The 26,845-nt window shown below is 34.4% G+C and overlaps 1 protein-coding gene across 3 annotated transcripts in view; it reads right to left on the minus strand.

Annotated features, from left to right (window-relative positions):
• Window positions 1-7,228: 7,228 nt before the first annotated feature.
• Tent5d (terminal nucleotidyltransferase 5D) overlaps window positions 7,229-26,845 on the minus strand; it is a 47,896-nt gene continuing 28,279 nt past the window's right edge. For all 3 annotated transcript variants that reach the window (XM_027433083.2, XM_027433082.2, XM_035449789.1), the window contains 3 exons: window positions 19,662-19,730; window positions 18,560-18,670; window positions 7,229-14,942 (listed from right to left, as the gene is read on the minus strand). In XM_027433083.2, coding sequence (XP_027288884.1) covers window positions 13,751-14,923 — 1,173 coding nt within the window. In that variant the 5' untranslated portion in view covers window positions 14,924-14,942; window positions 18,560-18,670; window positions 19,662-19,730 and the 3' untranslated portion in view covers window positions 7,229-13,750. The remainder of the gene's footprint in view (window positions 14,943-18,559; window positions 18,671-19,661; window positions 19,731-26,845) is intronic.

The raw sequence follows: 26,845 nt of genomic DNA on the forward strand, positions 1-26,845 counted from the left end.
AGAAACTCATTATGAGTTCAGAAATGAAGACTGCAATGATACAGGTATAAGAGATATAATGAAACAACCAGAAATGCATACACTTATGTATAACAGTACGTAATGTTAGGAATGATGAGGGATAGTGTACTACTTTTAATTATTCTATGTCTTTACATATACTTCATTGAAAACTTTTTAAATGTGTGAAATATATTCAAATCTTGACACAAAACAAAAGATAACCCTCAATTGTACACTAGATAATTTTACATAATCTTGCTAAGAATCAGATTTACTTGGTGATGTATGAGAATGTATATTCATATGCATATGAATACTTACAAATGCACGTATGTACATATACATGTATACATTATAGAATATACATGTGTGTATTTTTATTTTAATGTTATAAATAATGTAGAAAGATTCCAAGCATACTAATCACTTAGTCTAATGAGAAATTAGATTTTATGTAAGTAATTTAATGGCACTATTGTCAGGTTTCAAAAGTTGATAAATCCGGGTTCTATTAGTGCTAAATTATGAAACTGTTAATATGCTTGATGAAATATACAAATAAAATGCATTTTTATATATCAGGAATGAATTAACTAGAAGGTTACAAGTGAAATATTATGGAACCAATACAGGAATGTATATATATATATATATATATATATATATATATATATATATATCCACTTACTACTAAATTTAAAATTGTCTGTTTTTTGTAAGTATGGGAAATAGGATTCTTGGTTATGTTTGAAACATTACATAAGGCAGAACATCCTTGTATATTAAAGGATTAAAATGAGTAATTTTGCCTTTTTTTCCTTACAGTCATATATTGATATCTTTTTAATTTTTTTAGGTTAGAAAGAATATTTTTTTACATATCAATCACAGTTCCCTCTCACTCCCATCCTCACATGGCCCCCACCGACCCTCCACTCCATCCCCTTTTTGCTTCCATGGCAGATCATCAAAGTCTGTCACATCATTTGGGGAAGAGCCTAGGCCCTCCTCACTGTATCTAGGCTGAGAGAGTATCCCTCTATGGCGAATGGGCTCCCAAACTCCATTCATGCACAAAGAATAAATACTGATCCACTACCAGAGGTCCCATAGACAGTTCAGGCCTCTTAACGAACTGACAGCCATGTTTAGGGGGTCTGGGTCAGTCCTATGCTGGTTTCCCAGCTATCAATCTGGTGTCCATGAGCTCTCCCTTGTTCAAGACATCTGTTTCTGTGTAGTTTTCCCTGCCTGGACTTGACACCTTTGCTCATCACTCCTCCCTGTCTGCGACTAGATTCCAGAGTTCAGCTCAGTGTTTAGCTGTGGGTGTCTGCTTCTGCTTCCATCAGCTACTGGATGAAGGCTCTAGGATGGCATATAAGATAGTCATCAATCTCAATATAGGAGAAGGGCATTTAACGTAGCCTCTCCACTATTGCTTAGATTCTTAGTTGGGGTCATCCTTGTAGAACTCTGGACATTTCCCTAGTGTCAGATTTCTCTTTAATCCTATAATGGCTCCCTCTATTAAGGTATCTCTTTTTTTGCTCTCCTCTATTCTCCCCAGTCTCGATATCCCTGCTCCCTCATGCCCTCCTCCCCATCTTCTTCTCCCTTTCTCTTTCTCCTAACTCCCTCTCCTCTCCCCCATGCTCCCAATTTGCTCAGGAGACCTTGTCTTTTTTTCCCCTTTGCCAGGGGACCATGTATGTCCCTCTTAGGGTCCTCCTTGTTTCCTAGGTTCTTTGGAGGTGTTTTGGAACCCAGCCTCCATGGGGTCTCTAAGAGTTGTTTTCCAGCATAACCACAGGTACCTCCTGTTTTCCTGACCTCACCCCACTGGGACCAATATCCTGTTGTGAACCCACCCTTTGACCGGGGGTTTTTGTAAGTTTGTATATAAGGCTGCTCCACATTAAAGGTGAGAGACATTCTCTCAGAAAAGGACCAGGAGTCTTGTGGTTCATCCAAATCTCCAGGCTTTCGCCCAATACTTGGACTTAGTGGCCAAGAGCTGCCACAAATGGAGGCCTCACCGAGACCGGGGGAAAAAGGGGACCCTGAGAGATCACCCTCAGAAGGCTGGAAAGCAAGTAAGGAGTTGTGAGGGTGGATTGCAAAAGGTACTAGAAAATAGGTGCCTCAACTCCTGAGAGAGTTGGATTGGCAAAAGGTACTAGAAAATACATACCTCAACTCCTAAGAGAGTTGGATTATAAAGGCACTGGAAAGGGTGGTGCCTCAACTCCTGAGAGTGTTGGATTGTAAAAGCACTGGAAAAGTGGTGCGTCAACTCCTAGGAGAATTGGATTGGAATAGAGATCACAGTCAATCACACAGATAAAGTTTAAAGAGACAAGGTACTGGTATGATTTAATTTTAACTTTGGATTAAAGAAATGCTGGAAATCCTCCACTGAGGAATCCCTCCTCCAGAGCTACCCACCAGCAGCCAGCTGACCCAGTAGCCTGTGCTTTTTTTCCACTCAAGCCTGCTGCGGGCTCCAGTCAGCCAGCAATGATGTGGTGTGCATAGGCTGGCAGGAGAAATTGCCTCATGAGAAAAATCGGGGCGCTATGCTTGGAAGAACCCTGACGTTCAACAAACAAGAGCTCCAAAAGAGGTTTATGTTTAATATCATTGCCAATGAGCTCACCTTCTACCTGGTAGCTGAGACAGAGGCTGACATGAATAGGGGGTCCAGAGCATCTGGCAGATCTGCAGCTTCAGTCAGACTAAAGAGAGCACTGATGCCCCGAGAAACCTTTCTTCAGTCAGTCATAGTCTCCGCTCTTCTCCAGCTGAATTCAGCAGCTACAGTCAGCACCTGCTCTGAGCAAGGAAGTCCTCATCTCCTTCACACTCTAGCCAGCCCACATCCAGCCTGCCTTGTCCACCAGTGCACCTCGGGAGTATCAACACTTGCACCAACACCCCTTGACCTGAGAAACAACACTGTCATCAATGGGCTTCAAGTCACCTGTCACCAAATATTGGTCCTCAGTCAACTACACCTTTAACTCCAGCTTCTCTCAGTACTGCAATTCCATCTCCACACAAAGCATCACCAGAGACTCCAGAGAAAGTGAGGAGAACTATGTCCCTATGCAGAACCCAAAGTCTTCATCCCCTGTATCCAATGGCACTAACAGTCCAGATGCAAAAAAGAGTACTGGCAATGTGAATTACATAGCCCTGGACTTTCAGCCGGTCTCCCAGAGCCCTCATTGCAAGCCATCCACATCATCTGTCACATCAGATGAGAAAGGAGAATATGTCCAAGTGGATAAAGAAAAGACCCGGCCCCTACAAAAGACCATACAGGAATGGGCAAAGATGTGTCAGTCCTCAAGACCCTCCAAAGATGCCAAGCTATGGTAAGGATGGCCATCCCTGACACCTCCTCTCCTTTGTGACTTTTGTTCAAAAGATGTATGTATGTCCTGTATGTATGGTGTGGCCACACATGTGTGTATGAAGTGTGATCATAAATGTGTGACTGTTAACAAAAGAATGCTATTCTGTTGTCTTTAAATCATTAATTGTACAGGTTACTTAGGGGGGAATTTCTACTTCTATTTCTATGGAGGGTGAAGGGCTGGTATGGTACTAGGCTTCCAGAGTGGTAGGGTTTCATGGGGCAGGACTCCCTTAAGCAGTGGCGCAGGTGATCCAAATATTTGTTTTAATTTAAATTTGGTTGGTTAGAAATGGTAGTGTTCACAGTCAACCACTTTTAAAAGGAAAAAAGAGGAATATGATATAGAAATGATACTTCATATTGGAATGGATCCCCATTTGTTGATACTTTGGATTGGAATGGATCTTAATTTGTTGATACTAGTTAGGTTTTCTAGATATATAGATATTCATACCATTCAAAGACCTATGGGAGGGTTTTTCTTGACAGTGAGACACAACTGCTCCTGGCACACCAATTATATCTGAGAGGAAGATGGGCATCCAAGAAACTCGTTATAGAGTTTGCCTTTGACATGGCAAGACCAGCCATTTGGGCAAGAAGCTACTCTTGCCTGAACTATTTAACTGTTGCTTTATAAACTGGACATGCAGGACCCACAGGAAAATGCCTAAAGGGTTCCTGCTTCATGGAGGAGTACAAACTGCCACCTCCTCTCCTTTGTGACTTGTGTTCAAAAGATATATGTATGTCCTGTATGTATGGTGTGGCCACACATGTGTGTATGAAGTGTGAATGTAAATGTGTAACTGTTAACAAAAGAATGCTATTGTGTTGTCTTTAAATCATTAATTGCTGGGGAAGGAGCAACAGTTGTTAAAGTACAGGTTACTTGGGGGGGGGATTTCTGCTTATATTTCTATGGAGGGTGAAGGGATGCAAGACAGTTTAGAATTCCCTGCTTCATGAAACAGTCTGACAGACATTCTACAGGACACAGAAAAAAGATGACAGACAAAATGCCAATGCAGGTGGACAGTTTAGAATTTCCTGCTTTGCTGAAAAGTCTGCCAGACACATTGTGGCCTGTAGGCTAAAGATGGATGCCCCAATATTACGAAGAAACTTTGGGTGACTGTCTAGGAAGCAAGGTGTCTCTGTCAGTTCTAGAGTTTATATATTATCCTTCTATGGTCTTTGATGGAGTTGAAGATAGATAGTTATAGTAACACACTAAGAATGGTTAAAATCTTATAGTTCTTACTTGATAACTGGTTATATATATAAAAAGAAGGGGGAGATATTAGAACCCAGCCTCCATGGGGTCTCTAAGAGTTGTTTTCCAGCATAACCACAGGTACCTCCTGTTTTCCTGACCTCACCCCACTGGGATCAATAACCTGTTGTGAACCCTTTGACCTTGGGTTTTTGTAAGTTTGTATATAAGGCTGCTCTACAATAAAGGTGAGAGACATTCTCTCAGAAAAGGTTCAGGAGTCTTGTGGTTCATCCACATCTCCAGGCTTTTGCCCAATACTCGGACTTAGTGGCCAAGAGCAGCCACAAAGGTGTGGATTGTAGACTGGTAATCCTTTGCTGTATGTCTAAAATCTATATATGAGTGAGTACATACCATGTTTGTCTTTTTGTGACTGGTTTACCTCACTCAGGATGGTTACTTTTTTAAAAAATACTTTATTTAACTTTATTTTATGTGCATTGGTGTAAGGATACAATATCCCCTGGTACTGGAGTTACAGACAGGTGTGACCTACCATGTGGGTGCTGGGAATAGAACCCGGGTCCTCTGGAAGAGCAGCCACTGCTCTTAACCACTAAGCCATCTCTCCAGCCCCAAGGATGGTTACTTTTAGTTCCATCCATTTTCCTGCGAATTTCACAATTCCATTTTTTTTCCCACTGAGTACTACTCCATTGTGTAAATGTACTACTTTTTTTTATCCATTCTTCAGTTGACGGGCATCTAGGTTGCTTCTAGGTTCTGGCTATTACAAATAATGCTGCTGTGAACATGGTTGAACAGATGTCCTTGCTGTATGAATGTGCATCGTTTCAGTATATGCCCAAGAGAGGAATTGCTGGATCTTGAGGTAGACTGATTCTCATTTTCCTGAGGCACTGCCATACTGATTTCAAACCTTAGTTATCAAGTCTACATTATGAAGAGAAAATACTCTGTCTTCATTAATTTACTGCTTCTTTTTCACAGTAATTTAAACTGCCAGAAAGTGGCTAGACAGTTGTTCTGCCTATTTAAACCTCAAGAAAACTACACTGAGTGACCACCCCTCCATTTTTCTTTTTTTCCAGACTCAGTTTCTCTACGTAGCTATGGAGCCTGTCCTGTAACTTACTTTGTTGACCAGGCTGGCCTTGAACTCACGAAGATCCATCTGCCTCTGTAGTGCTGGGATTAAAGGCACGTACCACCACTGCCTGGCCTCCCACCTTTTTATAATTAATTTTTTTCATTTATTTTACTTACTGACCACAGTTTCCATTCCATCATCTCCTCTCATCCCCCCCCCCACCTCTTTTCTACTCCTCCCTCCCATCCACTCCTCCTTGTCTCCATTCAAAAAGGGGCAGGCCCCCCATAGGCTTGAACAAAGCATGGCACATCAAGTTGAAATAGGACTGAGATTCTCCCTCTGCATCAAGGTTGGGAAAAGCAACCAAGCTTGGGGATTGGATTCCCAAAAGACAGATCAAGTACCAGGGACAGGTCCTGATCCCATGATAGGAGCCCCACAAACAGACCAAGCTATGCAACTGTGACACACATGGAGAGGGCCTAGATTGGTCCCGTGGAGGCTCCTTAACTTAGTCCAGAGTCCATGTACTCCCACGAGCTCAGGTCAGCTATCTCTGTGGGTTCCCCTGTCATGACATTGACCTCCTTTGGCTTGTACAATATCTTCTCCCTGTCTACAGCAGGACTCTAGGAGCTCAGCCAATGCTTGGCTATGGATCTCTGCATCTGCTTCCATCGTTACCGGATGAAGGTTCTATGATGACAGGGTAGTCACCAATCTGATTATAGGGGAAGGCCAGTTCAGGCACACACTAAACTATTGCTAGGAGTTTTAGCGGGGGTCATCCTTGTGTATTCCTGGGAAATTCCCTAGTACCAGGCTTATGGTGTAATCTTTTTTTTTTTCTTATTCACATTACTTTTATCAGGGTTCAGTATTTTAATGATGGTTATATTTAAAACCACCTTTCATTATTTAATCACTTAATCCAAAATTCCACCAATTGCTAAAGGTCTGGTGGGGTTTTTTTTGTTTTTTGTTTTGTTTTTTTTTGTGTGTAGGGGTATAGATTCAATATCTGCTATATCATTTTGGCCCATTTATCTGAATGATTCTGGCATTTAATTTCATTTTCGGTCAATTATGATCTTATTCAATGTATTATAGATAACAGTAATTTGAATCAGGGAAGATCTTGTAAATAAGAGTTACCAATGGGGGGAAATCCAATGAAGCTAAAGGAAATAAATAAATATATACCCTTTAAATAATTAGGTTTGTGGATAGTATTTTGTATTGGATAGTGTTATCAGTTATTTTGTCATAAATTTTTTTATGTACAGTTGAAATAGGACTGAGATTCTCCCTCTGCATCAAGGTTGGGAAAAGCAACCAAGCTTTTTTTCCTTGGTTCCTTGTACAAAGTCATAATATACTTAAGGTCAGTAGCTTTTTGTGTTCCATATTTTCCACCTTTAATGAAAGTTGCGATTCTATACAAACCCTATGGAAAAACTCAAGGCAGTTCTTTTAAAACTTTTAATACTTTTAAGTAGCAGATGTGGTTGTATTTGAAATAACAGTCATGTATCCATCTTGCAGCTGATGCACTGCTGCATGTTCGATGGTCATTTATTTCAAAACTCATTTTGATCTAATAACAATATCTATACTAAAATTTCCACCATCTTTACAAACACACAAAGTAAATGATACAAGTATAAGAGCTGTATGGTGAACAATAAAACATACATTTATAGTATTATCAGAATCAAAAATAGTTTCCACAAAAGATACATCACTCTTCATATATTAATTTTTTGTCAAACAGCAAAATACATTTTCCAAAAAAGTAATACAAGTTTTGAAATTGTATAACATTGTAAAAAAAACTATTCTTATTTAACATATATTCAACATTAAAGAAATTTACACAGTTCACCAAACTTTGGACATTTCTGACATCTACTAAAATCCAACACTTTTGAAATAGTTCTGAAAAAATTTATTTACAGAATCATGGTAAGTTACTACAGCACTTCAAATGTTTGCACTAAGAGAGTAAAAGTGGTGATATGAGCTATAAAAATAGAAAAGGCACCTTAAACGTTATAAAGCTATATTTATATTGCCTGCTTTCGTAAAACAAAACAAATATTTCAGTGTTTAAAAGATCATTTTCTTGATATAATAGAGAAGAAAATGCTATTAGCAACCACCTTTTTGTGGGCCTGGAAAACTACAGTTAGATGTTTTTATTTTCCCACTCTGACCATCATTAGTATCACTGACATTTTCCTTCATGTTAAACTATTAGGTTTACATCAACTGAATGTTGAAACATATCTTGAAGAGAAATGCTTATGACTACTACTTGAAGTGAGATGTTTTAACTTTACTTCTTGTCAGATGAATTTACTGAAATTATATTGTAAAATTTTTATTGTATTCCGTAGTCATTTTGGATTCTGAATGAGAAAGTAACTCAGATTAATCAATCATCCACCATTCATTATTTATTGACATAAATAATGCTTGGATTACCCAAGCATTTGCCTTCTTTATTTTGCAGGAGAAGACATTCCCTTAGCCTAAAGAAGTACTTTAGAGAAAAGTGTCTTTGTGCTTGCTAATACTTTTTGAACCAGAAGGAAAAAGTTACTGACATTCAGTTCATGTCATCTGAACAGGGACTTGGTGAAATTTAAAGAATAAGTCACAAGCTGCCAGAGAGAACACTACCCAGTTAAATCTAATGGCAGTGAGGAGGCAGTACCTTTCAAGGTATATGCGACCTGCTTTAATATAGCAGGAGGTCCTAATTGAAATAGGAAGTCAGATTTTCCATAGCCACCTATAAAAGGGCAAATGTAACCATAAGACAACACTATCAACAGTTATGGGTTGATACCAGAAAATTTCAGCCAATGAAATGGGTTGTTTCTAATCTTACTGGGGTAGCTAAGCTTACAAACTGAAATACCTAAAATGTACTGAAATAAATTATTCAGTTTATGTGATACTGCAACATAATTTTGAATGCAAGTTGCCTATTAATTAACTTTTAATGCAATGTGCTATAGGAATTTTTATGTAATGTATAGCTTGTATGCTTTTAAATAGTGCCTTTTGATCTTAAAATTTTAGTGTTTTGACCATTAATTTTTAATGCAACTACTTTAAAAAATTCTCCACAATAGTTCAAGATCATAAAACATTGTGCACAATGTATCTAAATGTGTCCAACTAAAAAAGAAGCTAGCTTATAAATTATACCTATCTGGACATAAAATGGCAGAAAAAGCAGAGTGATTTCATTGACTGTTGCCTAGAATTCAAGGATTCTTCAAGAACAATAAAGTTAACATATATTCCCAGAATCACATACTCTGACTTAAGATTTTCAATGTGCCCTAGGCATGAGAAATAATGAAAATCAGTGAGCCTAAATTTGGGTTCTCTACAGTGCATACACAGAAATTACTTTTCTAGAATGGAACATCTATGGCCATAGTCTTATTAAGTCAACAGTTCCAGATTCCCTCCTTACTGGGAATTAATCTTTTGTAAAATAAACACTAAAAAATTACTATTAGTTTTAATTTTTCTATCCTGCCACTGAGAAAAATAGACGTGCCATTTTAGTAAATGAGGAAAATATGGAAGATAAACAGGATGAATTAAAAATCTTGCTCTTCAGTAGGATGACTCTAGATAATACTAATGTACTATAAATTTCCAAAAGCTAGAAGACATTAAAATTTTTCACCGTAAATAGTAGACATGTGCTTGAGGAAATGCATATACTAATCAGATTTAAGTCTCAGCAATGTCTACTTTATTAATAAGTATATTGTTAATGTTTTATTATGTTAAACATATTTTAAAGATAACATAAAAACCTTCCTCCAGCAAAAAGTATAAATGTTCCCTTATTTTGGAAGTTGGCAAGATTTACCAGGAGTTGTATATCTCTTCAACAAGCATTCTCCTTGTTTTAGTAAACAGCCACTGAAATAAATATAGCTCTATGGCTAGAGCATGTTTAAATATAGCCCTCAACATGACTAAATCATATAACCTCAAGTATATAGTTTCTGTTTTGGTACACAGATATGGTATTTTATAGAAGGGTATCTCACTTTTGACTTTAAAGATTTATTTGAGTGCTTTTCAAAGAAGACAGTTTTACTCTTGGAACCACTTTTAAGTTATATTCCTAACTTACAGGCTGAATCTGAACGAATTTTACTCAATAGTGAAATATAACTTCAATAGTTAGTGAACAACAGATATTTGTAATTTACTGCCTGAAAAAGTATTTGATTTTGAAGTCAGAGGACCAAAATTGCCTTTAAACTCTTAAATCTGTAAAAGAGACAGGTATGAAGAAATACTTATGCTCAAGAAAGTCACCCATATGGCTTAAATAAAATTATGATTTAAAGTTTTATTTGTTCAAATACCTGCTAATATGGGTTGTATTGACTCTAATATTATTGGTGGAAGGCACTAAAACTGTAAAACCTTTTAATAATAGAAAATGTATATATCAATGATTTACTAAGATTACTTTTAATTTTCAAAGCATTTGGAAGAGACTATTACAAATATACAAGAATATCCTTTTAATTCTGATTTTACAAGTTAAGGATGTGATAATATCATTACCTTTTTGCTTTGGAATTAAGCTTTAATTTTATATGGAAAGCCTTCAAGTTATTCTACTCTAGTAAAAATAAAAGGTCAAGTAGTGTATTAGTTAGTATCCTCATACGACTCTGTAATGTCATTTTCACAGAGACTAGCATCCCCTACTCACTACCCTCAGGTCTTTACAAACCCTTAAACAAGAATCTAATCCCAGGCTTCTGGGTTGCATAGTTTAGCCTAAGGAATATGTATGGGTCATATCTATAATGTGTAATGGATTAGTTAGCATTTTAGAGAGATTAATTTATATTTTATGTTAGTGTAGAATTATGTAAGAAATTACCAAATTACTTGGATTGACATTTAACCTATCATTTTAAATTTGGAATAATTTTGAGGAGTAGCTACTAGATATTCTATCTCTCTTAAGAAGGCCATTTTATTTATTTACAGGAGTTAATGATTTTATTCTGAGGCAGTAAAAGGTATATGTATGTGGCACTCCTTTTATAGGACAGGGTGGTCTGTCTGTTTGAGGGGGCATATAAACCACATGCATTAAAATCATCTATAAAATATCTGTTGTTCTTTCAAGGTATACAAGTATAAAATGAGTTTTGTGCAATTCATTCAAATAACCTCACATCCTTCCATAATCAAAGCACACTAAAATAAAATGTGCTATGTTCAAATAACAGTGACATAAAATTGGTTTCCAAGTAGTGTATACTCCACCTAGTATGATATCATTTTAAAGCAGTGGAGTAGTGACTATCAGAAGACTGCTTCTGAATTTAAAAGCTTTACAAACCCTATTAGATCTTTTGTAATATGTGGACATTTTTGCACTCTAAGAATATTCTAGTTTAAAAGAATATGTGTCTGTGGCTGAAGCCTAATTAATTCAGCTAATAGAATTGCTAGAACTACTTATTTTGTTGTTTTTGGTTTTGGCTCGATTACTGAGGCAAAAAATAAAAACTTCCAGAATAAAACTTAACTCCTGGATTGTACCATTGGTCAAAACAGTCAAGGGAAAGCTGGTATATGCCTGGTAATGGAATGACATATGCTGGAAGAGGTTTTTAAAATAACTGAATGACTTCTATGAGTGACTGCAGGTAAAAAGGGCTGGCCTCTGCTTACATAGAAAAACCAATCCCATGTATTAAACTAATGAACAGAAGGAATTAGTACTGCTTTTTTAAGTCAGTTACATTAGTCCTGGAGAGATGTCATGCTTTTGAATACATAATATTTTTCTGGTTAGTAGGCAATAAAGGAAGGTTTAGTGTGGTGATGGTATTTAGAGAAACAAAGTCATGAGGAATAGGCTGAAGCATTTTCTTCTATGGTATCCTTCCCATTCCACATGTTTGGATTCTCTAACTTGAGAAAAAATTAGACATATATGTTGAGCTCTTTCCACAAGAGAACAAGACACTTAAAATGTTAGGAGAAAGCCTGATCCTTTTAGGTCATTCTCTATACATTGCAATTTAAAGCTTTAGGATAATAATATGGAAAATTACTTTCTAGGAAATAGTTTGGAGGAAATCTGGTAAGAAGCGACGGGATGGCAGATATGATAAGATACTCCCAAACACTTTCACAATCTATTGCTCAAATACTATGAAAAATACTGAACCTTCAGCAATGAAATCACTTATACAATTCTTTTATTCTCAAGTAAGCTCACTGTATCTTTTAGAATTTTTTTCATGATGAGTAATTTCCATATGTGTGTGTGTGTGTGTGTGTGTGTGTGTGTGTGTGTGTGTGTATGTATGTGTTTATTTTCCCCACTTTCTGAAAAGTAAAGTGTATGTAGTAGGACACAAAGAAGACTCCTTATGCTTTAGCCATTACAAGATGTAGACAGATACTGTGATAAAATTTCTTAGTGTTGTCATTAATATTTTTTTATTTGTTCTCCACCCGAAGGGATAAATCCAAATATTTTAAAGCCTTGGGGTTCTGTAATACATATGTAATTATTTAAATACCCCAATGGCCAGTGATTTATGGGTACAAAAAGTCAGAAATATTGGCTATTTGAAAATTCCCTAGAAGTGGTACTTTTGTATTCAATACTATAATGCCAAGAAGAGACTTCAAAACAGTCTGTAGGTACACACATTTAAATACATTCTCAGATATTGATTGCTGGTTCATGTTGTGATGGAAAAATACTTAAGTTTTCTGATGGTCTATTGACATTCACTCAGAGCAGCTTTTGTTATCATGCCAGATATATATCAATGGCTCTTTTCATCAAGACAGAAATTCATTTTAAATCCCATTCATATATTTGTTAGTAAATATCTGATGTACTGACTAAATATTAAGAATAATGGGAAATATAAACAATTACTGAAAAAGTATGGTGTTAACTGAAATCTAACATCAAGGAACATACTGCAAACTAATCTTTGGTGTTGGAAAAGTGAAAGTGCTGCAATCGGTGGTAATTGCTTTCAATTACTAATGATGAAATTACCCAGATGTATTCGGATACTGACCAAATAAGCCTAAAATCTTAAATGTCATGGCTAAAATCTCTAACTTTCTGTTGTTGGTAGTGCTATTTCTCTTTTTTGTCCCATTTAGTTTCTTCTTAGGAGATGATGATAAAATAGTTTCAAATTTAAAGTTGGTAATTTTGTTTTCAATTTATTTAAAGCCAAAAATAACCCCTCTGTTATAAGTTACTTATTGGTTGTTCAGATAAAAGGACTTTGTTTCTTTACACAGACTAGCTAAATTCTTTCTATATGGAGGGATAAATTGATGTTTTCCAGAACATTTTCCCCCCAGTGGTCCTTCAAACTTTAGTGGTATTTCAACCCAACAAATTTTATTGAGAAACATGGGTTTACAATCCACTATTTTAACATCATTTAAATTTGTTATCATTGAAATCAAATGTTTTCAATTTAAGCACTAAAATTTCATGTTCTTATTTGCTAAGGAAAAACAGTGTAATAAGGAACTAGTTGAACATAAAGATGTTATACTATGTCTTCACTATGCATCTTCTTTTTAAAACATGAGAAGTGTTTTTTTTTGTTTTTTTTTTGTTTTTTTTTTTTATACTTCAGCCAAAGATGTAGGCATCTTTAACATACTGGTCACAGCGAATTTTGTTTTAAGTGTCAGTAAGATTTGAAAAGTCATTTCAAGTATCCTACTACATTTGAAAGTTTTTACAGTCACAACATTTGAAGATCACTTTAAAAATGAGTTTAGAGATGATACCTTATCTACTGTGATTATCTAAGCTGCAACTGGTGAAAAGTAGTTGGCAACTACAGAAAAATAGATCTTAACTTTTACAGAATTTGAAAGTTGCTTTTCAGATGCACTTAAGCAATGCTTCTGGTATGTGTATTTCTTACATCATGCCATTCCGTACTGGAAGCCGCACTGTGGGGCATGGCTGGAAGTAAACAAGTGGTGGCCCTGATGCTACATAATAACTTGGATACCCTCCCTCAAGAACTAGGTATGGAGCAGGTTGGTAGAAGCAAGTTACGTTGTCTGTACTGGGTAATATATTCTGTTCTCCAAGTACTTTCAAAGCCAAAAGGGTGATCATGTTAAGAGTTTGCCTTCTTTCATAACCCATGAGGCAGACAGTACTTTGGTTCACAACTCCATGCAAGGTCATAAGGTAGTCATACTTGCTTTTTTCTTCACCTATGAAATGGTTGCGGAGGTATGATTCAATTTTCTTTTGCTGTTCTGCTACATCAGGAAAATCAATGAAAAATCTAGAACACATGTAACGTTCCAGAGTCTTAATTTCTTTTTGACAAGCGGGTTTGAAGTCACGAACCAACAAATTGCTGTATTTTAAAAGACCACCACCTCTGATCTCTTCAGGTTTTCTGGTAGATATAAGCTTGTATTTCAAATGTATCATTGCTTCCTGAAAATCCCCATACATACTTTCAGCCACAACAACAGGACAAGATTCTTTGGTTAGCTTAGCATTGGGGACACTATAGAAATCTAACATGGAATCCAAAAGAATCTGAAATGAATCTACACTAAATTCAAATTGCCGTCTGAGTGAATTGACAAATTTTAGTTCTACATTCTTCCCAGTGTTATTTGAAAGAGAGATGAGACTCCAACGATCATGGTTATTGCAAATTTTGACCATTTTCTGCACATATGCCTCTTTCATTGTCTTTAGGGTTATCTTTTCTTTTTTAACACCTTTTGGCAAAAAGTCAAGTAGACAGCCTAAAACTGCATCCTTAACAACCTGAAATTCTTGATCGCTTGGTAGATCAACACCAAAAATAATGTCCAGATCTTTATAGCTGATTCCATTATGGCTTGCGAGTATGTAACTTGCTGTAGAGCCATTCAGTCTAGTATCTTTAACAATAATGCCCTGCTTTATGAGTTCATCTTTCACCACATGAACAATGTCTTTTGGTTTTACCTCCAGTGTGGGGAAATTGCCCCTTCCATGAATTGGGATTACTTCACCTAACACACGATCCAGTGTCATGATGTGATCCCAAGTGAGATTGCTGAATCTTATCTCTGACATTGTGACGTCAGTAGATCAACTAGGAGCAAGAAAATATTAAGAGAAAATGTCAGCATCTTAAAGCTAATGTTACACCAAAAACATATGAAATAAGTTCAAAACAGATTTACCCTCTATAAAAACAAAGTGAATACTAGGAAGTTATTAATGGATATAATAATTCTTAAATATGGAAAAATAAACGTCACAAAGATTACATCGAGTCTTTGGTTTGTTAGTAAGTTCAAACATGGTTCTCAGGGATTAAATGCAATTATGTAACCCATAAAATAAAAATGGTATTCTTTTCTAATCTATTCTCATACAAACACAATACTGATGGCATTTGGTCATATAAAAACTATTTATAGGATAATTATAGTACAACACTGAGGCTATCAACATCTTAAGTTGAGATGAAATAGCATGGACACAATAGAACTAATACAAAATATGATATCTTTTAACTCTTTAATTATAAAAACATTCACAGATTCACTATAGAGATTTGTATATTTCATTGCTCTCATTTTAAATATCATTATGGAAATCTTCTATTATTAATCTTCTAGGTCCTTTGAGAATAAGGATAGAATCTAATTTGTGAATTATTCTATATGCCCAGAGGTGATTTAATGTCAGGTGAAATAATGACTGTTACTTGGAAATATAAGATGAAAATACCAAATTTGCATGCAAAATTAAGCAAGACTATAGAGAAGCACAAAATGTCAGACTTAAAAACATCTAGTGTAGTTGTCTGATAGCTAATATATGATATAATATGCTCAGAAAATTTTACTAATGGGGAGCATCAAGAATTTAAATTTTTATAAAAACATGATGAGTGCAACTATATCTAATTTTGTATCATCTAAAGTGATTACATTGATCTTCTAACATACTATTAAACTGTTCAAACAGATTAATCTAGGAAAGTAAATGACATCCATCATAGACATAGTCTTTGAACTAGGTATTATTTCCTGAATTCAAGGAATGAAAGAAAACTATATTACGCTTAAAGAATATTTACATAGCATTCATATCTTGAATATTTAGGGAGCTATCAGAATAATAAAACTAATTAGAATTCATATGTATCTTAAGTATAACTACAGCGATAAAATTATCTTATTTGGCATATGTAGAACAGTCTTTGACAGTTCAGTCATTAAGGAACAGCACATCTGTGTCTGTGAGAAAACTAAACCTTTCATGGTCCTCTATATATTATCCTCATAAATATGAATTAAAGAGTCAATGTGCATTTTATTATGTAATATGATGGTTTCTATAATGGGTTGCTTGTTTTCTTTTAAGCCATTTTAATTGTGAACATTTGTACAGTTTGACCAACTATGTGAGTATGCAAATCAAACTTTTAAACATGAGTGGGATGAATTCACTTACTTCAGGTTTTGTGATTACTCTAATGAGAAAAAATAACATAAGGAACAAGAATATGCATTGGTTGCTAGAACATTGGATAAGCAACTGTAAGACTACTTTAAAATAATTCTCCTAACATTATCACAGAATTATTTGAAGCTAATGATTTGTAATGTTCTAGCTACCACTCTGAAAAATAGAATTCATTACAATATCTGGGCTTGTGTAAAAATTTTAGGGAGTTCTACAGTTTATCTAATAAATATTGCATAAGTTTAAACTAAGTTAAATAGCTGTCATAAGCTTTAAAATTATTCCTTAATATTCAAATTTCTTTTGAAAATGGAAATTTCTATTTAATTTATGGAAAATTCCCTTTGGTAATATTAGTAAAATAAAACAAAAGCTCAATGGCTTAATACTAGGCTTATAACCTGTGAGAGGAGAATATTAATATTTCTACACATACTTTCTTAAGTATTAGAAATTATTTTCCATATAGAAGTCCATAGGAACTTTATATGGAGATAGCCTTTGGCTGTAAGAATAAATGAGAAACTGATCAAAGAGGTATCTTTAACATAAAACAACCAAGGAAGAGATATTTAATATACTAGATTTACACATAGATATTACAGGAGAAAGGGATGGAAAAACATTTTGTTTCTCAGACAAAATCATTCTAAGATCTTGCAAAGAAAACAAAGAAAATTAACATTTCTTCTCACTTTATGCTAGAAATGTGGTATAGAGAAACTGTTCATCAGTGTACAGCATTCTATTTTTCACTTGACACCTATGCTAATGATTCTAAGTCTTCTAGTACCTAGACTAGCTTGCAGATTTAAGAAAATGTATGCTTATACATATGTATATTTAAGTTTATATGTGCATGTATAATATTTTATCATTATCATTTGTTAAATATAAACACATGAAGTCAATTTTCTAGGATGTGAGGATATTTTGTCATTGATCAGTATATGGTTCAACTATCTAAATGATATTTTTAAATAGCCAGTTCAGATTTTTATTTTAGCATTCTCTTGCTACAAATAAATAAACTTCCATCTTAGACAAACTCTACTTTTTATTAAATTATCACATTATTACTAACTGAAGAATTTTAAAGTACCATTTTCTGGTCACCTATATTTAAGTTATATGTTCAAGAAATATGAATTGGAAATTTTAAAACATCATAATTACCACCAAATATCATACATATAAAATTATATATATATGTGTATATATATATATTATATATATATATATGATACATATACAACATATATACACAGAAAATTCAGTAAAGTGTAACATGATGGAAAAGATAAAAGTGATTTTCATTAATATGGAATCTATAATGATTATTCAAATGCTCATCTCTATTAACATGGACAATTCAACATTTGGCTATAATGTTATACCTTCACATAACTATTATCTATTTTAATCTTCTGACAAATACCTATAACACGAAATTATAGGACTTATCATATGTAATTTAATAGTCATATTTTCATATAACATAGTTAATTACCCATATATCAAATACAAAACAATAAACAATCTTTTAGGAAACAAAATTTGCTGTACCAGAGAGCACAACTCTTTGGGTGCCTATCATCATGAAGTTAGAAGTACAAAATCTATCCACATAGATTATTGTACAATGTTTACAACATAGCTGTCAGCTACAAAATGTGTGCTTTTTGAACATGAAGTACAAGCATATATTTTCATGGGCTGAATGTCCAAATTCAAGGCAAAACTCCTTTAAAATTTTGCCTCATAAGCCTGAACATAAGTGCAAAAGCTGAAATTTCTAATTGTCCTTAAAATGTGAGGTTCATATTAATCCATTCCTTAAGATCTTGTTCTGAGTCTCTGACTTCTTCCAATTTATCCTGTAAGCTAATAGGTGTCCTATTGTTCTTTAAATAACATTAGTATGTCTATAGTAAATATGATATAATAACACATATGACTCCAGCATAGACATTGAAATCAAAACTAAGTTGTTTCCATTATTTAATTTGTTAAATTCATCTAGAATGCAAATATAAGGCAAATGAATTGGCAAGATCTCACAAAGGGTCAGAAACGTTCATTTGTAAAATAAATAAATCAGGACGTTTTCCTTATCACACACTTATTATCCTTCTGACCACAGTATTAAAGTGAAACTCACTGATAATTTTCTGACTCTATTAATATTGGAAGTTCATCTTCAAAGAGAAGGAAGAATGACTTATAACTTACATTGCAAAGATAACTTTCAAGAACTCTATATAGTCAATATGGTGACACAGTTGATAGTACAGCCAAGATTTGAATTTTCATCTCATGGAGGAAAGTCATCAGGCAACCAGTCTAAAGAAAAACAACAAAAAATATTTTGATACATGTTACACATGAATAATCTGATATTCCTGATCATATTCTTACAAACTGTATGCATACATATATAGACATATACATTAAAGTAATGATGGTAAAACAATTGCTCTGAAATAGATGTTCTTAACTTTCAGGATGCATCATTACATAGAGGGTTTGTGAAATATTTCTTGGTCCTGTTTCTAGAGTGTCTTTTTTTTGTTTTTCTAGACAGAGTTTCTCTGTGTAGCTTTGGAGCCTATCCTGGCACTCACTCTGGAGACCAGGTTGGCCTCGAACTCACAGAGATCTGCCTGCCTCTGCCTCCCAAGTGCTGGGATTAAAGGCGTGTGCCACCAATGCCAGACTAGAGTTTCTTAATAAGTATGTCAAACAGGAACCTGAATATATGTATTTAAACAACTTCTCGAGGGTGTTGAGACAGCTATACTTTAAGAATGATATCACTAAAGGATACTTAGAAGAAATGATCAAGGATCATTACTGTCAACTGATATAAGACATGACTTGGCAACTTTCATTGCATAAAAAACTACTGAGGGCTAGGTTGGGCTATGGCTAACTTGGTAAACTACAGTGTAAACATGAGGATCTGAGTTAGGATCCCCAGCACCCACATAAAAACCAGGCATGGCAGCACATGTCTATAATCCTGGGGCTTGGGAGGTGGAAACACATGGACTCTCAAAAGCTCACTAGCCACTCAGTGTAGCAGAAATGGCAAGCTGAAAACCCTGTCTCAAAAGATTAGATGGAGAAAGTGAGAAAGACACTTCATATTGACCTCTTGTCACCACAAAATAAACATAAAAATTGCAATGAATATAACAGAATTCCATCCCAAGAAAATGTTCTTTTAAATTAGGATTTTATAAGCATTCTAATAGTCCAATATTCCTTTTCCAACTATATGTTAAGTCTAAAACTTATGTAATGTTTCTAAGATACAAATGTTGCTAGTTACCTTATAGTAAATGCTTATATGTAGAAGTAGATATCTCCTATTTTGGAAAACTTCAAGATTGGTATCCACCTATAGTTAAATAAACAAATGGACATTAGTCACACTATGCACCATTTTTCATAGATTCAAAGAAGTATGAAGTATCATTTATTATTTACTTACTAGAAAGAGGTATTGTACATTTTACTTCATATACTAAATCTGTTTCTAAAGAGAAGATTGAGGTCTATGAGAAATCAAACTGGTGTACTTAATTAAAATATAGTTTATCCAAAACTGAAAATTATCTATTTAAAAATGAAAGTACTCATTTCAAGAAGAAAATCATGTTTATCTCATGATGAAAACACAGATTGACTTGGTATTTTCATGGTATAATGATTAAAGCAGTAAATAGACTACCCTGGTTAATATTAATAAAAAGAACATCAAAAGCCATCATGAGAAAGTGATAATAATCTCAAGAAAATCACTTTTAGTGTTGTTGCTCTGCTAAAAGTAAAGGCTGACATATAATTTTAACATAGATATCTCTAAGTGGCTAGGTATGTGCCTCAATGGTAGACTGCATGCTTGGCATATGCAAGGTGCTATAAATTCCCACCACTGCAAAAACAAAATAAAGAGACAACTCCAACTCATATTTGACTAAAGGTTAAAAGAATAGTTAATATAATATTAATTGTGTGACACCTGAAATTACTAAGCTAGACAAAGGTCAGAAAGACGTGCTATCTGGTTGTGGTCCTACATTGTGTTGGAATCAATGAGGAAAATGTAAGATGTGTACTGTTTATCATATTCCCCTCCAAAATTGTTTGTAATGCCAAATATGTGATTTCTCAAAACATATTCTTTTAATGTAGTAGTCAAGGATATCAAATATTATGAGAATAAAATGGTGTAATAGCTATATAAGAATAAGAGGAACTCAATCAGATTATTTTAACCATCACACTTGACTTCATTTTCCTTTTTAACACCTCAAACAAGGGTACTGAAATTAGTATAAGTAGGACATATCAAAGCAAGTGAGTTGTTTTAAATATGGTAAAAGTGATCCCTGTTCTAGCAGAGAACTATGGTACTTTAGTTGTTTGATTTAAATATGCAGTCTCCATAATATTAATGTGAAGGGAATCAACAAAAAAGGAACATAAATCTAATTTGCCTTGTAAAAGTCATTGCTATTTGCAGTGGCTTTCAACACTCCAAAGAATTCTCTAGTAGTCCAGTTAAGTTATACCAAGGTAATTATGCATATTTTCTTATCTGGGTATCTACTTTATATGCCTATATAGCACCAGCATAATGCTTAGAATGTCCAACAAATCATAATGCATGTCTTTTCAAAAAGACAGATATGACTCCATAGACTAGTTCAGATTACACTTAGACCATCCTGAAATGAAGATTCAGGGCTAGAGTAACAGTTCAGCAGTTAATAGCAGTGTTTACTCTTCCAGGGAACCAGTGTTTCATTCTTAGCCGCTATACGGTGGCTCACATCTATCTGTAATTTCAATCCTAGGGGATCTGACACACTTCTGGATTCTGTGGCCACCCAGCATGAATATGGCACATAGACATACACGCAGGCAGAACATTCATACACATAAAAATGAAATTTAAACGAAGAGTCTTAGTTGCGACACCAAAACAGACCAATTTTCTGGGGCTATTATGACTGTTATAATTAAGTTATCCTAGAGTCTAACACACACACACACACACACACACACACACACACACACACACACACACACACCCCCCAAGAGAGAGAAAATTAAGATAGCTAAAGAACTAATTTTTACTTTAAATTAAATTCATTATTTCTTTCCTCTACTAATCTCAAAGTAGGTTTTGCTTACAAATAAAGCAGAAATGTTTGTGTCTGTAGTTCAACTATACATGTATTATATTTAAAGGATCTCTGTTATCTAAAAGATAGTAATGCTCTGTTGACAATGTATACAGATGTTTATAAAAGACATAATTACAAAGTGTTTACAAGTTTTATTTCCACAGATGGATATTTTATAGTCTGGTTAGATGATAAAAATCAAATTAGTTTCTTCATTCTTGCAGTTTTTTTCTGTTAGCTCACTGAATTAAAAACTAATAAGAAGTAACCCTAAAACCTTTTTCTGGTTAAATATAGCAAATGATAGAGATTTTAATTAAAAACTATAAACTTTTTAAAAAGGTCATTAACATGTTCAAATATTTTTATGCATTGTTGAATTTGGAAGTGTAATACAGATGTGTAATACTTCAACAGCCAAATATATTTAAGTAAGCATGAGGAACTCACAGTAAGGTTAAGCTATTTGTAGGCTTATATTAAGCTTTTAATATTGTGTACATGAAATTTTAATATAATCAGGATTTAGAAGAATAGTGACATAAAAAATACTATGTCACTTATGCCATAAATCCCTGTTGATGTTATAAGTCTTTTTTAAAGGTTCACATGGATGTTCTCAATAGTGTCCACTTTTGGCACTAGTAATTTCCAAATTTGGTTCTGAAAAGTGAAATTACATAAATACTTATATTAAAATAATTTCAATTTAGGCCACTCCACAAACTCATTTTAGTTTCAATATGGTCCATATCCCAAAAACAGTTACAACAATCCATTTGTCCTGGATGTCTTAATGAAATGGATAGTCATTTTCAAAATTTCTAATTACTAACAAATGTACATTAGGATAACTGTGAAGCTTGTATGATGGGTTTTAACTTTAAATTGCTTAGTGTTTAAAAATCAAGATCTTCAATTATATTGTGAATGAAGTTATTTATGTACATTTTAAACTACTAGAAATGACATAGATCTCAAAAAGGAAAAACAAGGCTTATAATTAGAGTTAGGGTCATGCTGGACAAAGGACAACATCAGTTGTGCCAAAAAGATGATGGTATTGTTAAAGGCTTTAATTCTATTTAGGCATATAATAACACAGTAATGTATTTTCCATTCTAACACAGTAATGTATTTTCCATTCTAATACTATTTGTATATTTGTCTGTACTTTACTTTATGATCATCTCTTTTCAAATATTATGCTGAAGCCCACTTCTTGCTTAAAGAAGCAAAGTATTATCACTGGATATATTTATACAAATAACCAATATCCTATCACTAATGAACAGAGAAGAAACTTCTCAAAATTTCTTTATGTAGGAGGAATCATGCTGCAAGGCCTTTGAGTGAAAAGGTTTAGGTGAAATGTGTATTAGAAGAATTAAGAAACATGCCAGGCACCTATTTACCTAAGAAAGAAAAACATTGGGCAGGAACAAAAGAACATATTTGGATTTAAAGGCATGGGACTCAAAAAGGAATGCCTCTACAACAGGTGGAGCCTTTAATTCCAGAAAACAAACCAACAAAAACTGTATCACTTCCTTTTCTTGCCTAACACACATGCATGCATTTCTTATGCTTATTTTTATTGTGATTTAGTTGCTATCTGTTGCTTTAAAATGTTAAAAGTGTGCACTTCCGAGCAAATCATTCCCTGCTTCCTTTCAGGGTTAGCATAAATCCTTCACAGTGAAGAGTATAAGGAGGTGACATTATAGCATTTTTCTTCCTCTTGTATTATCTAGTAGATGGTGATCACTATGAAAATTCAATAGCAACTTTTGACATACTTTTGTTTCTGATATTACCCAATAGAGTTGTTGCCTCTGGAAATAGCTGCAGAATTTAGAGAGACAAACTGGTAAGATACAACTCCAATTTGCTTTCAGTGGAATTCATAACTACAGCACTCGTGAGAAGTCTCTAAAGTGCAAAGAGCTGCCTGAACAGCAGCCAAAGCTACTAATGAGACAAAATATCATGTTCTCTGTACTGAATGCTTTTTAACTAAAACGACACTCATAATAAATCCAGAAGCCCACTAAGCATTTACCAAATCATTTAAGAACTCTAATTCCTCTTATGTATATGTTTGTCAGGACTTAGGGACTAGAGGCTGTATAAAGACAGAAGAGGACTCCAGAATTATAGACAACAGCACACACATGCTCCACATAACTCACAAATACTATCCAAAGAAGCAGTAGGAACTTACCAGATTAGTCCAACAAAACAAAACAAAACAAAAAGCCTCTTAAACACATAACAAAATCCTCTGTTCGTGACTCTCCCCAGCCCCTCTCCATACCCCCTCAGCCCTTAGAACTCACTTCACCAACTGCTGATCTCTTCAAATCCAACCAGGCAAGGAGCAACTGGAAGGAGAGGGGTGCTAGAGTGAGGCTTCTGAAGAAGTCTGCTCGTAAGCACGCAGGAGAAAACAGGGGGCGGGTGTGTTAAAGAAAGAAACTGAAAGAAATCAAAAAATTTGCAAAAGACAAGGAGAAATGAGGGAAGAAGGGAGTGAGAAAGAATGCTTCAGGAAAAGAGCACAGACAGCAAGCTCCTGCAAACAGCTGGCAAGACTGTTGCTGTCCAAGGGTTACTAGGTGCTGAAATGACTTCCCCAACACACCCCTCTAGTCCCACTCACTCACTCCACAGACTCCCTTCCTCCCAGGCTCATCCCCCTCTTGTAGCGTAAAACCATTTCCATGGCAACCTGTCGTCATACAATTTAAGGTGGTCCGTACTTTCGAGTTATGTGAGTTTTTCATGGCTTAGGCAGAGCGATCTATTATTTCCATTCTCCTTTAGCGCTGAACTTTCTCTGGTATGACAATACTACCTTTTCTCCCTCCACAACCTGAAAATCAATTCCCCTTTCCCTTGCAAATGTGCCCAGCTTCATTGCCTTTCTATTCCCCAGCTACATAACCTTCACACACACACCACACCACACTCACAAACACACTCATGAACGTGCATGGAGAGAGAGAGAGAGAGAGAGAGAGAGAGAGAGAGAGAGAGAGAGAGAGAGAGAAGGAGGGAGGGAGGGAGGGAGGGAGAGAGCAAGCTGATTTTAGCTTCCCAGCATTTCTTCAATCCTTACTAACACAAAGCAAACTAAAGTTTATGTCCACAGGCAGTTTTGCTGATACAAGTGCCTTGTTTTGTTTATAGCACATTTCTGCATAACTTGCATTATCATGGGAAATCTGCTCCTTCACTTCCAACACATTTTGCTCTCCATTTAGCTAAAAGCATTCAGGGCTTCCCTGTTTTCTCCTACGTCTGCAGACACAAAACAGTAGCACAAAGGCATTCTTTAAAAAAGATTTAAATCAATCACTGGAAGCTTAAAATAGACTTGTTTTAGTGAAATCCACTAAGTTTACTATTAATTTGAGTCTTGTTTCTAATACTTGCATTAAATTTTTCTGCTACAGGAAAAAATTAACTAACTTTTAAGGCACTTAAAGACTATAACAAAGGGATGACTCATGAATGTCTATTTGGAAGAAAAAGTAAATGTGAATACTTGGCTATCTTAACTTGCATTCAATGAAATACTATAATCAAAGATTTCTGCTATCTAGAAAAACAGAGCTAATAATACACTGCTACTTTTATATGCTTCGGGTTAGAAATATCTGAAGATAAATTTGATAAACTATTCACTAACAGTCTATATAGCCAGTTTAGGGAAGTTTTCTAAATCTTTTAACCTAGGAATATGAATAAATGAAGTTCTGTGTAATGCCAATATATTAGTAATATATATCATATCATCCTAAGCTCAGAAATATATTAAAATAATTACTGATGGATTTTTCCATTAATCAATGCCTCAGTTTTACCAATCATGATTATTAGCATAATTATTCATAAACTGTATTTCCTATAACATTTAGTATAGAATTTAATTTCAACTAAATGAAATATGTTTCTGAATAAAACAAAAATTAAACATCAATTTCAACTGAAAATCAAAGTAATAAAATTTCCTTTGTATAGAATCTTGCCACAGTTTTGATAACATACTTTGTTGAATTTGGATTTAACAACACTCCAGCTCTGAAGACCAACTTCCTTCCTTAGGGTTCCCGATCAACTTATCTCCCCACAGTTTCTGCACCTCACTTTTCACAATACTGTGGATACTGTTGCTAGGAGACAAAGGATATTACTATTGCATCAATAATGCTCATAGCTAGGACCATGTTTTAAATGAGAAATTTAAGTGAGCCAGCCAATTCTGTTTGAATGAAAGAATGGATAAGCTATATTAAAGAATATTTTAGCATAATTTATTCTTTAACAATTTCCCACACCCATTCTTACTGCTACCAAATCTTCCCTCTTTCTCCAAGTCCCCACCTCACTGTGACATCTTTTGGTCTTGCTTTTACTTAGACTTAAAAATATAAAGCTAAATAAACCATATAGTTAGTTACATGTTGCCAGATATTAGTGTTCTGTATGTTTTATAACATGTAATGTGACTAAATTGTGAAATGCAAACTTTGGAAAAGTAATATCCATTCATTTTTATTAAACTTCACAAATGAACACTGTTTAAAAATATCCTTAAACAGTCGAAATGAATTCTAATTAGCAGTTACAATTTATTTTGGGTTCCAAACTGAAAAGTAGTGAAATTTACTTTCTACAGTATTTCACCACTTTTTCATAACATACTTTATTGAATTTGAATTTAACAACACTCCAGAGCTAAAGAATAACTTCCAAGGCAAAGTTCTCAACATAATGTCTTATTATGCTATAATTATTTCATAAATTTTCTAATAGGACTACCAAAATTAAGAAGATAGGCTATTGAATAATATGAAGCAGACTATTTTGAAATGTAAATAATACATTTTGTATAGCCCACTTAAAAACATTTTTTTCAGTAAAATAAGGACTGAGTATATTTTGGGGTGACTGAAGATGAGTGCAGATAACTGATTATTTCTTTTTCCTGGAACTATAGTATGCATGCCAAACAAAACAAAACAATTGTAAATAATTTATAAGACAATAAACCATATATATATATATATATATATATATATATATATATATATATATATGGAAAGTATTTAACCAAGACAATGGGAAACATTGTTAAATGGGCATCTGAAGCTACCAACAGAGAAGAGAGTCAACTGTTTGCATTACAAATTGGATATATTCTTGACCAGGAACATCTATTAAATATGGCTTGCATTCTCAACTATCTAGTTACAGTAGTTTTTACTGTTTTATCAAGATATAAAAGCTAAAACAAATAGTAGAAACTGTGTGT

The sequence above is a fragment of the Cricetulus griseus genome, chromosome X (assembly GCF_003668045.3).
Source record: "Cricetulus griseus strain 17A/GY chromosome X, alternate assembly CriGri-PICRH-1.0, whole genome shotgun sequence".
NCBI lineage: Eukaryota > Metazoa > Chordata > Mammalia > Rodentia > Cricetidae > Cricetulus > Cricetulus griseus.